General features: G+C 40.4%; 1 protein-coding gene across 1 annotated transcript; it reads right to left on the bottom strand.

Annotated features, from left to right (window-relative positions):
• Positions 1–218: 218 nt before the first annotated feature.
• On the bottom strand, positions 219–10,691 carry HNRNPU (heterogeneous nuclear ribonucleoprotein U). Its single transcript, XM_048484921.1, has 14 exons — positions 9,869–10,691; positions 9,150–9,261; positions 8,982–9,055; positions 7,526–7,665; positions 7,024–7,123; positions 6,000–6,112; positions 5,478–5,741; positions 5,164–5,283; positions 4,553–4,681; positions 4,068–4,236; positions 3,379–3,624; positions 2,389–2,600; positions 1,547–1,618; positions 219–1,285 (listed from the first exon to the last, which is right to left on the bottom strand). The coding sequence occupies exons 1-14, from the start codon at positions 10,530–10,532 to the stop codon at positions 1,232–1,234; spliced, it is 2,469 nt and encodes an 822-aa protein (XP_048340878.1). The 5' UTR covers positions 10,533–10,691; the 3' UTR covers positions 219–1,231.
• Between the last annotated feature and the right edge of the window lie 1,998 nt (positions 10,692–12,689).

Raw genomic sequence — 12,689 nt, 5'->3', positions numbered from 1 at the left:
CTTTTAAGTGTAATTTCCCTGAAATTCAGAAATTTCCTTCCAACATTAAAGACTTTTAGACAGTGGGAGTATATAGTTCAAAGTTGCTTCAACACAGAAACAACACTGTCAAGCAATTCCTTTGTTGAAGGCATGCATGCTGTGTGTATATATCTCATTCAAGTTGTGCATTCTGACATTAAAGGGATTTTAGACCAATATGGTGAGAATCCCAAAACAAGAGTAAAATGATTTTATTTTATTGCAAACAAACGTCTAAAGTTAATTTCTCCACCCACTATCTTTAAAGAAGTAGTAATCAGCAGGCTAAAGGAGACACACCCATTAGAGAACATGATTAAAAATTAGATATAAAATGGGTGAATCACAATTTCATTTGTTTACAAAACGGTGGAGTTTACTACAAGCACACTAAATACACAGTATTTTGTGGGGAAAAGGTTACAGACACACAGCTAACTTTATATAGATCCCATTAGACAACTGGATTTACAACAAGTTTGTTTAATAAGAAATGGGCAAAGCCAGCTTTCAGAATCAAAATGCAGAACAAATGGGAAAATAATTGATGGCGTACCTTCACAAGTTGAGTCTCCAGACAAATGCAACCAGGTTTTATATACACTCCACCTTCACTATTTAGCCTTGGGTTTGCTTTCCTCTACCCAAACCTCTGCCAAATGATTTAAAAACCTAAATGCTCTTGTTTATTGCCAAAAGGAGGTTTCTGATTCTCTTCCATACCTTGAAACTGCATAGGGAAGATGGAGTGAAAGATGGAGTGTAATGAACATTATTTACATATCAATAGTCATAGGGCCATAAGCCTGGTTGTTCACTTTTCTGTCCTGATGACTCACGACTGTTTCTTAGAAATTGGGGAGGGGTGAGAAAAGGGGGGAAAAACCTTTAATAAGAGGACACCAGATACAAAGCAACATTTTACTTTTGTTATGGTAAAAAAAAAATCACATTTTACAGATAAAATGTAGAACCCTGAAATACTGACACATTCTCTTATCGTGCACAATGCTGAGGTTCTCTTAAGAATCACTTTAAAACTGCAATTAAAAATGTACAAAAAAAAATCAAACCCACAAAGCTTCTAAAAAAGGAACCTGCAGGCACTTCCTCTTGTGGAATGTTTTAAAAAGTTAGCCTACTAAAGAAAACAGTCGACTTCTTGTGAAGGTTTTTGAGAAATATGGATCAGTTCATTTTATTTGGGAATTCAATAGTATCCTTGGTGATAATGCTGGCTCCATGGCTTCTGACCCCAGAATTGCTGTAAAAGACAAGATAAAAAATCTCAATTGCTGACAAAGAAATACTATTTTGCAGCTGATAGTAATTAAGAGTTTCTAATTCTTCAAAAGGGAGCAGGATGGACTGCACTTTTGTAAAGTGCAACTAAATGTCTTAATATTGTTCTTATACCTAGCTTTTGATTAGGCTTGAAGAAATACTGAGCCCGACCAAAAGGGTAACTGAAATCCCGCAGATTACTCCTATATAATGAAATAAAGCTTTTATCCAAGTTACTTACACCCTGCTGCCACTGGTTGTAGCCCTGAGACTGATTTTTGTAGCCACGATTATTTCCCCTTCCTCTGAAGTTCTGCAAAAAAGCAAATCAAAAATTATGTAACATGCAATGTTGATAAGTGCATTCATTACAAACTACAATACTGCCAGTCACTGTTCAAGTCAGTCCGCTCAACATATCCAAGACACTACTTATATGGAGTCCAACTAGTTTCAGGTTACTGACGTACAAATGGATATGCTAAAGCAGACAGATCAGATTTGCTGGCTAAACTGAAATCCTCCTACCAAGAAACTTTACTAATATTCTTAACTATCAAGCCTTATTAAATGTTAAAGCACATTTAAATGACTCTCCTTTTTTATAGCTGAAATGACCTGGCACTGTTCCTGAATACCAGCAATCAGGCAAGAAGAAACAGGAACAGAGCACAATCCATTCCTGCATGAAATGTTTTATGTGTTCGTTAGTGGCAGACTGCATGATTATGCAACACAGCCAATCCCCATATAGTTGTGCTTCCAGGGGAAAAATGGGAGCTCTATTTTAAAAACCAAGACTTTTAGACACTACGCTTTGTTTAAACCAATGCCTTTCCCACCTCCATCACGCTCCAAGCTACTTTAGTTTGCCCCCAAGTTTAGCAGAATCCAGTGAATGATCCAAGCACCTGTAGGTACACCGCAACTTCAGCTAGTTAGCAGTGGACACCATGAGTCCCTATTCTGGGAAGAAATACTGTGTATTGCATATAAAGATGGTGATATAAAATTTAAAACTGGTGTCAGAAATGCAATGCATATTTCCAAGAGATTGGACTGCTACCTTTCTGGATACAGTACCTGGTTATAGTTCCCTCGGTTGGGCATTCCACCTCTGTTGTAATTTCCTCTGTTTGAGTAACCACCTCCTCCACCACCTCCTCTAGCTGGGAAGACAGGTCCACGAGGGTACAGATAACCTATTGCTCCACCACTGCCACCGCCACCTCCTCCACCTCCACGCTGGGGCATATTACCACCTCTCCTGTTGTATCCACCACGATTTCCAGGGACTGTGGGAATACATGTTTTTTAACAATAGTAGACCAATAATTGTTAAGTCAGTAAATATTTTCCAGTCCTACATTACTCTATACAAGAATCAGCACATTCTAATTGATAGGTTAGAATATGAATCCTGAGCAAGTGAATATCATCTGAAAAATGACAACTGATTATGACCCAAGCTCAGATAATTCTAAGAATTAGTACCACAAATGAGCAACTATTATAAAAACCACATGTAAACTACTGACATGCTATTTTAATCACCTTAAATCTTCAACAATTATGGCCCAAAATTTCAAGCTTCTCTTCATACCTATACGGGCTTTCACTTTTACAAGTTTATAAGAGGAGTTGGTTTTTATACTCTGTCTTAAGTGGCTTACAAAATCCTTCCCTTCCTCTGCCCAGAATAGGCGCCTTGTGAGATAGGTGGGGACTGAGTTCAAAGAGAACTATGACTAGCCAAATGTCATTCAACAGGCTTCATGTGGAGGAGCAGGGAGACAAAAAAGCCCATTGCTTTTAACCACTACGTCATGCTGACCCTGAGAGAGGCTTACAATGCTTCATTTTTCCAACAAATATCACATTTGACAATTTTCCTGTACTACTATGGAACCATACTTGACATTCTTGCGTTAGTACGTATTTGTTCCATTTGCCTGCCTACATCATGCTGAAGTGGAATGGAACTACTTCAGCCTCATGAGAATCCCTTCTGAAACTTAGTAACTAAAACTTTGTGGATGTATTAGAGGTAAAACTCAGTTAAGTAGGTTCTACCTCCTCCTCTGAAGTTGCCACGCATGTTAAATCCACCACGTCCTCTCTGTCCACCTCTGTTAAACTGATTTTTACCACTCTTTTTGTTACTTTTCTTTGAACCAGTGTTTGGTTTCTTTTCTGGTGGAAGGGCCTTCTTGCTTTCTTCTTTGTACTGCTCCAGAAGCTTCTGGGCTTCTTCTTTTTGCAATTCTACGTAGATTATTTCGTCGAAACATTCCGACACCTCTGGCAAGGTAAAATTTCCTATAACAGAGAGTCCTGAATATTTAGTACCTAATTCAGAAATCAGCAAAATAAGTCCAACTCCCCCTCCTATATAAAGAATGTTAAGAAAAGTAGTGGTCGCTCAAGATGCTACGAGTCCAGGATTTTGATGATATAGTCTCCCTATGACGTTGTTCTGGGAACACATGTATACTAAGTATGTTTAGCTTAGTTTGCTAGGGCACTTAATGCCAAGACAGCTTTGTGCATCTGCATGAAGCATATCACGACTGAGTAGTGTTAAGGGCTGCAGCAGAGGGAACACAATATAGTGTTGTCTTACAAAGTTACAGAAGTCTTCCAGTTTGTTTAAAGAGGCATTAACTGTTTCAAGGCAAGAAATTTTGAATCCTTAGATTTTACATTATTCCTTTAAACAGATATTCAACATCCTAGAACACAGTATAGATTATGTTCCATGCCTTTCATTTTGAGCACTGCATGCTCTGGAAGATCTTTTCCCTCCACCTCTGCCTTCTTTTGTGTTCTTTGCTTGTAGTCTTCATCTTTTGGACAAACAACAACTGCTTTGCGCTGGAAGCCTGCAAACAGGCACATTTTTCTCCTCTGCGCAGCTGCAGACACATTTGTCTGAAAAAAATGCAGTAACTTACTACACGTAGCTGTCATTATTAGAACTAAGTTAAATCAGTGTGTTTAGATTTCACCTCCACATGTATAATGCAATGACATTTTACAAGGAAGTTACACACAACTTAGGCTCTAGATTCTAGGGTAACCATTCTCCCAGTTTTCAAATATGTTACAAACATCAGAGCAACAACTATAACTACAGTTTTATGCCTCAAATTCATGTTATCTCCCACTGAAGTTTAGAACCTACATCCCCTTACAACTGTAGCTTAAATGCATAACTTAAGACAAAAATTAGTTTTGGCCCTCATACCTGATCCAGAATGAAATTCCGTTTCTTACGAGCAGCAATCTCAATGAACTTGCCAAGACACTGTGGTGCTCTCTGCAACAGTGTATTAAGCTTTCCAGTATCCGCCATCTGTCGCTTAAAACCAGCAACCTATAAAAACAGAATTACCCAATGCTGATTGCCACTGTTCTCCTGCACTGACTTTCCCTTTCTTATTGTTTTTTTTCTATCTACAAGAAATTAATTTGAAAAAAAATCCAAGGTTTTACCAGGACATTGTGGGTTTTCCAAGTTTTATTTTTGAGTTATTCTATACAAACTCGCTGCATGATTTCATGTTCAAACTACTATTCAGTACGCTATGCAAATATCAAATGGAGTACACAGTTCCATTTGAACAGCTAAGATATAAATATCTAAAGTCAAGTTTGTGCTATTTTTGCTGAGATTCAGTACTGCAGATTTAGAGTCAAGTTTAGGCTGGGGTGGTTCCAATTCAGTTTACCTTGCAACAGTTTGTTGCAGTCAACATACTGTTGTAACACAAAAACTTTAAATATATTCAAAGTATTTGGTCAATATGTCTACCCAAATTTCCTCATGTAACCTGTTCAGTAAAAATCACTACTTACCATCATTTTGTCCATAATAGTATTTGTTCCAAGAATGTTGTACTTCCCAGGGTTATCTGCTGCATGTTTGGTAACCCAAGTAGTCTTCCCAGCACCAGGCAAGCCAATCATCATTATCACCTATTAGGAGTATGAAGGCATTAAAAAGCGGTGCATACTGCATCAAGGATCAATGCAGGCAAACTTATTTATACTACTCTACATTTATGCTACTCGGTGACTCCATTATGAACTGCTCTGCAACACTAAACTGCTCTGCAACATTTATGACAATTTGGTGTTTGCATACAAATTTGAGTTGGACCCCTACTTACTTCACATTCCTTCTTGGTGTCTGGCCCCTTGGGTCCCCTAACTCGATCCTCAAGGGGTACATTCTGGATGAAGGTATACTCCTCTGGTATAGGGAAGTAAGGTTCATCCTTCTGTCCAAAGTTGAACTCAACTGCACAGTTATGGCAGAGAACATGTGGGAAAATGGGCCTCTCAGAAAGAATTTCTTTGCTGATTTTGAAAGCAACTCCAAGGTCTTGCCCATTCTTTGAGTAAGAGAGTTCCACTTCATCTCCATCAAAATTCTGTAAAATCAAAAATTATTAAAATTTCTATAGCAAAAGTGAAGCTTGTTCCAGTACTAAACTTGAGACTGTTCTCAAAATATTACTGTAGTCCTATATTTTAAAAATCAATTTTATAAGAAAGCAAATTACGAAAATGAACAAATCCATTCCCTGAACAAAACATTATAGTGATGTTGCTTAATAGCTCAAAAATATAGTAATCAGTAAACAATGATGAAATTTAATTTAACAAGCAGGAAAATAATGAAAACTTACAGCAAAACATCCAATCACATCATTTTCATCAAATTTTTCACCAAAGTCCTCCGTCTCACAATTGCATGTCTTTATTCCTTTTAAAGAGTATCCATAAGAAAATTCTTCCTCACCTGATAGAACATGGAAAGGTCTGTTAAAATTATCTTTTTGCATCTTAAAAAAGATAAAACTGCATTTGATAATTTTGCGAATACTGTTTACACTACATTAACCGCTTAGTGTACTCCTCCAATCTTCTCCTAATCTTCAACTGTAAGGACTGAATACAAAAAGCTCACATGCAATTTCATGATTCTCTTACCTTCTTTCCTCCAGGTCCTCATCCTACATTATTTAATCTCAGTTACCACAGGCACATGATGAGAAGGACAGAAAGCCTTAAAATGGGAATTTTACAACTGCCAAAGAAAGGAAATGCTTTGCCCAATCTCTTTGGCTTAATGTTAGAGCAGCAGGCAAGCCCTCCAACCTCCTCTTTGTTTTGCAAAGCCCCTCCCACCAGGGGGATAATTATTTTTCAACCCCCACCGTGCAAAGATGTCTGTGCTAATTTTATTCCTTCTTCAGAAAGGCTTCACAAGTTAGTAGATGAATCAGTAGAACTACAGCTATACAATAGAATGGAAACAGTTGTGCATTCTGCTTAGAAGCATCCTTCATAACATAGCCACATTGTTCCATTCGATGGCGCTAAAAATGACACAGGCTATGACTGATATGTCATGAGGATTTACACACATGCAAAGTTCTTTTAAGCAGACTACATTTCAGTGACTACAGTGTAGTCAATTTAAAGCATTTCATAGGTCTTGGACTGCCTCCCCCAACTACAATAATAAACATGGATGGCACTGAAAAAAACTCAGACTCATTAAGAAAAATAATGTTAATGACCATAATATTATGAGAACTACACAACACAAAAATAAATGCCATAACTCTTCATACCCATTCTGCAACAGTACTGATTTCTCTCTTCCACTACAATGATTGTGCTTAGGTTATAAAAATAAAAACTTACCAAGCAGCATCCCACTTGTGTTCAGTGACCAGCCAACTCTCACCTCATGTATGTCAATGTCTTTTGTATACAGATGCTTAACTGGGACCTTCTCAGTTACCTATTTTTGTCAAAAAATAATAGCTGCATACAACTCATAGTCACAGAGATTAATTTTCCAAGCAATTTAAGCATACACGATATATTCAGTCTTCCATAAAATGGCTAAATTATTTCCCAAACTGTTTAGTAAATAATACTTTACCTATTGCAATAAGATCTTGCTTGCAAGATCTGAATAGAACTGCTAAGAGTACAACAGTTTTTTTGTCACTGTTTTAGATTTAACAGAATTTTTTTTAAATGCAGTTTCTAGTTAGGTTTGTGGAATACACAAACTAGAACAGTTTCTGCAGAAGCATCATAACTCGACTTCTTTATTCCTTGTAAACAATACATAGCTAAAATGAATTTCAAAATGGTTATTATGACCACGAAAGTTGCAAACATTAATCTGGGTTACCTTCATCTCAAAGCAGACTTTTCCTTTGGATACTCCATATGAAGCTCTCCCTCCAGCCCAAAGAAAAGCAAAACTTTCCATAGTCAGTGAGGAAGCACTAAAGCGGTCTCTTGAAATTTTAAAGTGGAGATCACAATTATCTGTTAGGGACAAAAATCATATATGCAACCCACTCTTAATACATCCTAATTGTGTTTCAGGCAGAAAATAGTTGCTATTAAATCAACATAAGGAGCACCACTCAACATGGAAACAGTCCAGGAACTACAATGAAAGGTATTTTGACTATAACACATGCTCATTTGAACTGATGCTGAATAAGTGATTCAGTACATAAAACTAGGACTGGAGGAAAAAGACACTGGGAGACCTCATCCCGAACCACCTCCACAGGGGGATTATGAGATGCCCAAATAGAGACTACATGTACTTCATACTATGCTCCTTGAAGGACGGGTGGGATTTTAACAGGGTGATATCAAATCAAATTACTGTAAGTATAATTTTGACTTTAAGGCAATAGTGTACAATAAGTGTCACACAAACTACAAATCTCAGTACTTCTAAAAATTATTCAAAGTGTGTTGCATAAAGGATCTAACCACCAGACCTGGCTTGATTAATACTATAAATACCTGAATTTCTCTGCCAAGCAGCACTTGCACAGCTGCCAACACGAAAATGTTGGGAGAAGCAAATGACAACCCAAGTTATATGAAAAAATTATTTGTGGCACATTTCACTATACTTCATTTATTTTTAATTATTAACCCAATGCTATTTACTAGACTAACTCCTTTTTAAAAAAATTCAGTACATGAGTAAAACTTACCATTAGAACTTTATCAAGTAATGTCAGAATGAATAGTTAAGTTTATGTTGAGATTGTTTTACTATTGTATTACTCTGCTGCAAGCAACTTTGAAACTACATCAAAGAACTTTAAAAATAAATTTTACTCAAGATTCTGGAGCATAATTTTATCAGAGCTCTATCAAATAAAAAGTCTTCTTGAATATTATTTGCAAAGCAAACATCTATCGCATCAAGAATTCACTGCTGCTTACATCAGCAATGAAAACTTTTGCAAAATGCTATTTGTGAATATGATGGTTTTATATGCTCTAATTTTGTTAACAATTATAAACGGATCTCTTTGATTGAAAACCATGCAATATTAAACCTTAATTACAGCTGCAGTAGGATAGACTTTAACCATAAAATTATTTCCGCCCTATTCTTTTGCTAATACAGATTTGAACTGAATGGTATCTGGTTAATTTCTCACAGAACAGACAATTTCAAGCTAAAAGACTGGTATGTTAAATAAGCAGAACTGATATATTAAATGGCTACCTCTAGAATTACACCCATCAGCAATTTGCCCAATATACCAAATACACTATTTTAAAAAGCCCTGAAACATGGTTTAAGATCCACAACATTTTATACTTACAAGTATCAAGACAGACCACTGTGTCATCAAAGTGCTCATCTTCCTCTTCAACAGGTGGCTGTGGAGACTTGGCCCTGACCAAATAAAAGAAGTTAATCTTATAAATTTAATACATTCAAATACACACAATTTCTCACATGAATAACTATACGGAGAAAATTACTCTACCTGCTATATTTGTTTTCTTCAATATACTCAAAATATCCTCGTCCATGGTCTTCACGTGGTCTTTTCACACCTCTTTTCTTTTCACCAGGTTTTTGCTCGGGTTTACCTTCTCCTTGGTATTATGAAGAAAAAAAAATCTCACGTTGAAAAAAGAAAGCTATATGGGCAATTCATACCGATAACTACAAGCCCTTTTTGTATCACATTAACAATACCGTAACTATCTCGCTGTCTGTATTTCCTGGTTATCTGTTGGCTGACGCTTTCGATTTCAAAACTTACGAGGCAGAAAACCCGCCAGGGCCAACTACCCAAGATCCCCAGCAGCGCTCGAAAAGGCCCGCCTCCCAGGTTCCGCCAAGGGGAGTCCTCCGCCTCAACTGCACTGTGCGTTTGAACACAGGCCCGCAGGGCCCTTCGAGCGGATGTGACGCACGACACCACCAGAGTTCCCTCGCACGTTCCACAGCGCGCCCCAGCGGCTCCTGCGAGCCGCCCCTCCCCCCCTCACGCGCCCCTTCCTCACGACGTGCGCGGAATGGCGCAGGCGCCCATCCCCCCAACGGGACACGCGGCGCGCGAGGCCTGGAAATCCCCTGAGAGGCCTCTCCGGCTCCCTCCTCCCCCGCCCCGAGTTGGGGAAAAAATGGCGTCGCGCCCTGACCTTACTCCTGGGCGATTAACTGCCACCGCCCGCCCGCATCCCCCGCTCTACTCACCTCCCTGGCGAGCGGCCCCGCCGGGTTTTTGTTGCTGCTGCGCAGGCGACAACTGTTTGGCGCCCTGCTGGGCCGGAGGAGCGGGGTTCGAGCCCGAGGCTTCCGACGCGGCCCCACCGGCACTTTTCCCGGGCCCCTCCTTAACAACAGCTCCCTGTGACGGCTGCTGCTGGGAGCCGTGGCCATTGGCGTCGGAGGCGCCGGCCTCTTCCTCGTCGTCCTCCCCCTCCTGGAAGCCCTGGTCGTCGCCGTTCTCGTCGTCCTCCAGCTCCTCGGCCGCCTCCTCCTCCTCCCCGGCGGCCACCCCTTCGCCGTTCTCGTCGCCCAGCTCCATGCCCTCCTCCTCTTCCTCCTCGTCGTCGTGGCCGGCGCCGAACTCGGCCTCCTCATCGTCGTCGCAGGCTGCGGCCTGGTCGGAGCCTCCGCCTCCCGACGCCATCAGCTCTTGGGCGCCGCCCTGTGCGGCCTCCCCCATCGCCTCCATGCTGCCGTTGCCAGGCTCGCCGCTGCCCAGGCCTCCCCCGCCGGCCTCCTGGTCGAGGGCGTCCTGGAGGCGCTCCATGAGGTCGGCCTTCAGGCCCTTGTCCGAGAGGCGCCTCTTCTTCAGCTCCTCCTTCAGCTCCGACACCTTCAACTTCTTCACGTTCACCGGCGAGCAGCTCATGGCGGCGGCGGCGGGGACTCGATGCGGTCTGGGCGGAGACGGCTGGATCGCGCGGCTGCGGCAGCTGCAGAAAAGGGACCCGCCTGGCGCCAAATCCTTTCACCGAGGCTCGCGAGGCAGGGACGGTGAACGCGCCTCGCGGAGTCGAGCACGCAGCGTTCTGCACTCGCCCCGCCCCCGCCCTGCTCTTAATAGAGGCGCCCTCCTCCCCCGCTACCGTAAATACCTACATGCGCAGCAGCAGTACCGTAACCCGCTAGTGCGGCAGAGGATTATTGTCTCTTAGCAGTAAGTTGCCGTTTCCTGGAGGACTTACTACCAAGTATTCATAGAAATGAAGCCTTACTGCACACACTCGAACCAGCAGGACTTGCTGATATGAATTGGGATACGCACATAAAGTTAATATAATTAGCTAAAGAAAAAGCTAGATGCTCTGATCAGGATTCATTACCTTGCACATTTATTTAGTTAATTCGTGTATATGCTTCCTTTCTCCCCAAAAGGGACCCGAAGTGGCTTATATCATTTTCCTCTCCTCCATTTTGTCCTTGCAATAACTCTGTGAGATAGAGTGTAACTTGCCAAAGGCCACCCAGCTTCTACAACAGGAGTGGAGATTCCAAGTTGGGTCTCCCAGATGCTTTTTTTTAAATTAATTTTTTTATTGTATCATTTGAATTTTACAGTTTATAGTAATTTTCTTCTTCATACATTTTCAAACAATACTTCCCCCCCTTTTCTCCCTCCCCATTGCTGCTTCTTCATAGTTTTGTCACACAAACAGCAGTAAGTTCATTCTCTGTAGCCTCTTCTCCCATATTTCTTCGTTGACTCGAGCTTCTTTCATCCAGTCCACGTATATTATCCATATCTTCAAAATTTCATTCTGTTTATCTTGTCACGTCTTATTTTTGGTTAGTATATCGAAAATATCAAGTGTCACTTGTTCCCAGATATATTCTAACCATCTCTGAGGGTCTCCCAGATGCTAATCACTACACCACCTAACATGCCAGTCAGCTGCAGCACACAATAAAATGGACCATCCTCATCAAAACAGCATCATATAATAAAAATAAAAGAGTCACCATATTACTGTCATTGCAAACCAAAAAGAACATGCACAAATGGTAATAAAATTACCTGAAGCTGAGGCTGAAAGTCTGCACTGCAGCATTCCTTCAGAGCTTTAAGACTATATAGAATTTTTACTCCAGAGATGCATACTCCCATACACAGTTGTGTGAAAGCACACACTAGCCACAAGAAAGCCATATTTTAAGAACTAATGTTCCTAAATTTAACATATTGGTCTTCCTTTAAAAGAGGGATAAGATGCTGGACAGAAGGTCTGCCACAGTAATTATGTGGCTAAGGGAAAGCTGCTGCCATGGGGATCCAAGGGGATAAGGAGGGACAGCAATATAATTCAAATAAAATAAATAATATAATGGTTTTTTAAAATTTTGTTGCAGAAGCAAAGTGCTATGCAGACTATTAGTTGTTGCTCATTGTTATTCTAAGATAATTCATGAATTTTAGCTACTCCATAGTGTGTATTTTGAACCCTTCACACATGCACACAGACACATGAAATAACAAAATGCTAACAGCTGAGAACAGAATTTGTTCATATTAAAATACATGTTTCACCATCCCTAACCTAGCACTCAAAGCCCTTTCTGTGTTTTGATCAATAACTTTTTTACAAGTATACCTTCATATAATGTTCAAATGAATCTTTTGCAAAATCAAATGTCTTCAATCATATTTTGGAACAATTCTCCAACTCCCTACATTCCTGCAAATATACTTGACTTTTAAAGGGGCTTAGAGAAATACATTCCCTGACTTGTATAGTCCCAGGCTAGCCAATCTCATCAGATCTCAGAAGCTAAGCAGGGTCAGCCCTGGTTGTTATTTAGATGGGAGAACTCCAAGAAGTACTAGGATCATGATGTGGATGCAAGCAATGACTAACCAATGCAGAACAGCTCTTGGCTTGAAACCCTATGGCGTCGCCATAAGACTACTTGCAAAATAAAATAAATAAATGGAGGATATGTCAATCAATAGCTATTAGCCAGATGCATCAGTTTCAGGGGGCAATGACAGGAGGAAGCTGAACTTCTAGGTGCTGGTATGCCTTCCAAG

This window comes from Sphaerodactylus townsendi, linkage group LG01 (genome assembly GCF_021028975.2).
Source record: "Sphaerodactylus townsendi isolate TG3544 linkage group LG01, MPM_Stown_v2.3, whole genome shotgun sequence".
Classification (NCBI taxonomy): domain Eukaryota; kingdom Metazoa; phylum Chordata; class Lepidosauria; order Squamata; family Sphaerodactylidae; genus Sphaerodactylus; species Sphaerodactylus townsendi.
The sequence above is the reverse complement of the archived record's forward strand: the minus strand, read 5'-3'. Positions and strand labels throughout refer to the sequence as shown.

Excerpts from the sequence above, each read along its gene's own strand:
- HNRNPU (XM_048484921.1), bottom strand. The coding sequence starts at position 10,532 with ATGAGCTGCTCGCCGGTGAACGTGAAGAAGTTGAAGGTGTCGGAGCTG. Across the intron at positions 9,056-9,149 it reads GAAGAAAACAAATATAGCAG|GGCCAAGTCTCCACAGCCAC; the intron begins GTAGAGTAATTT and ends TTATTTGGTCAG. Across the intron at positions 5,742-5,999 it reads ATGTGATTGGATGTTTTGCT|AATTTTGATGGAGATGAAGT; the intron begins GTAAGTTTTCAT and ends TTGATTTTACAG.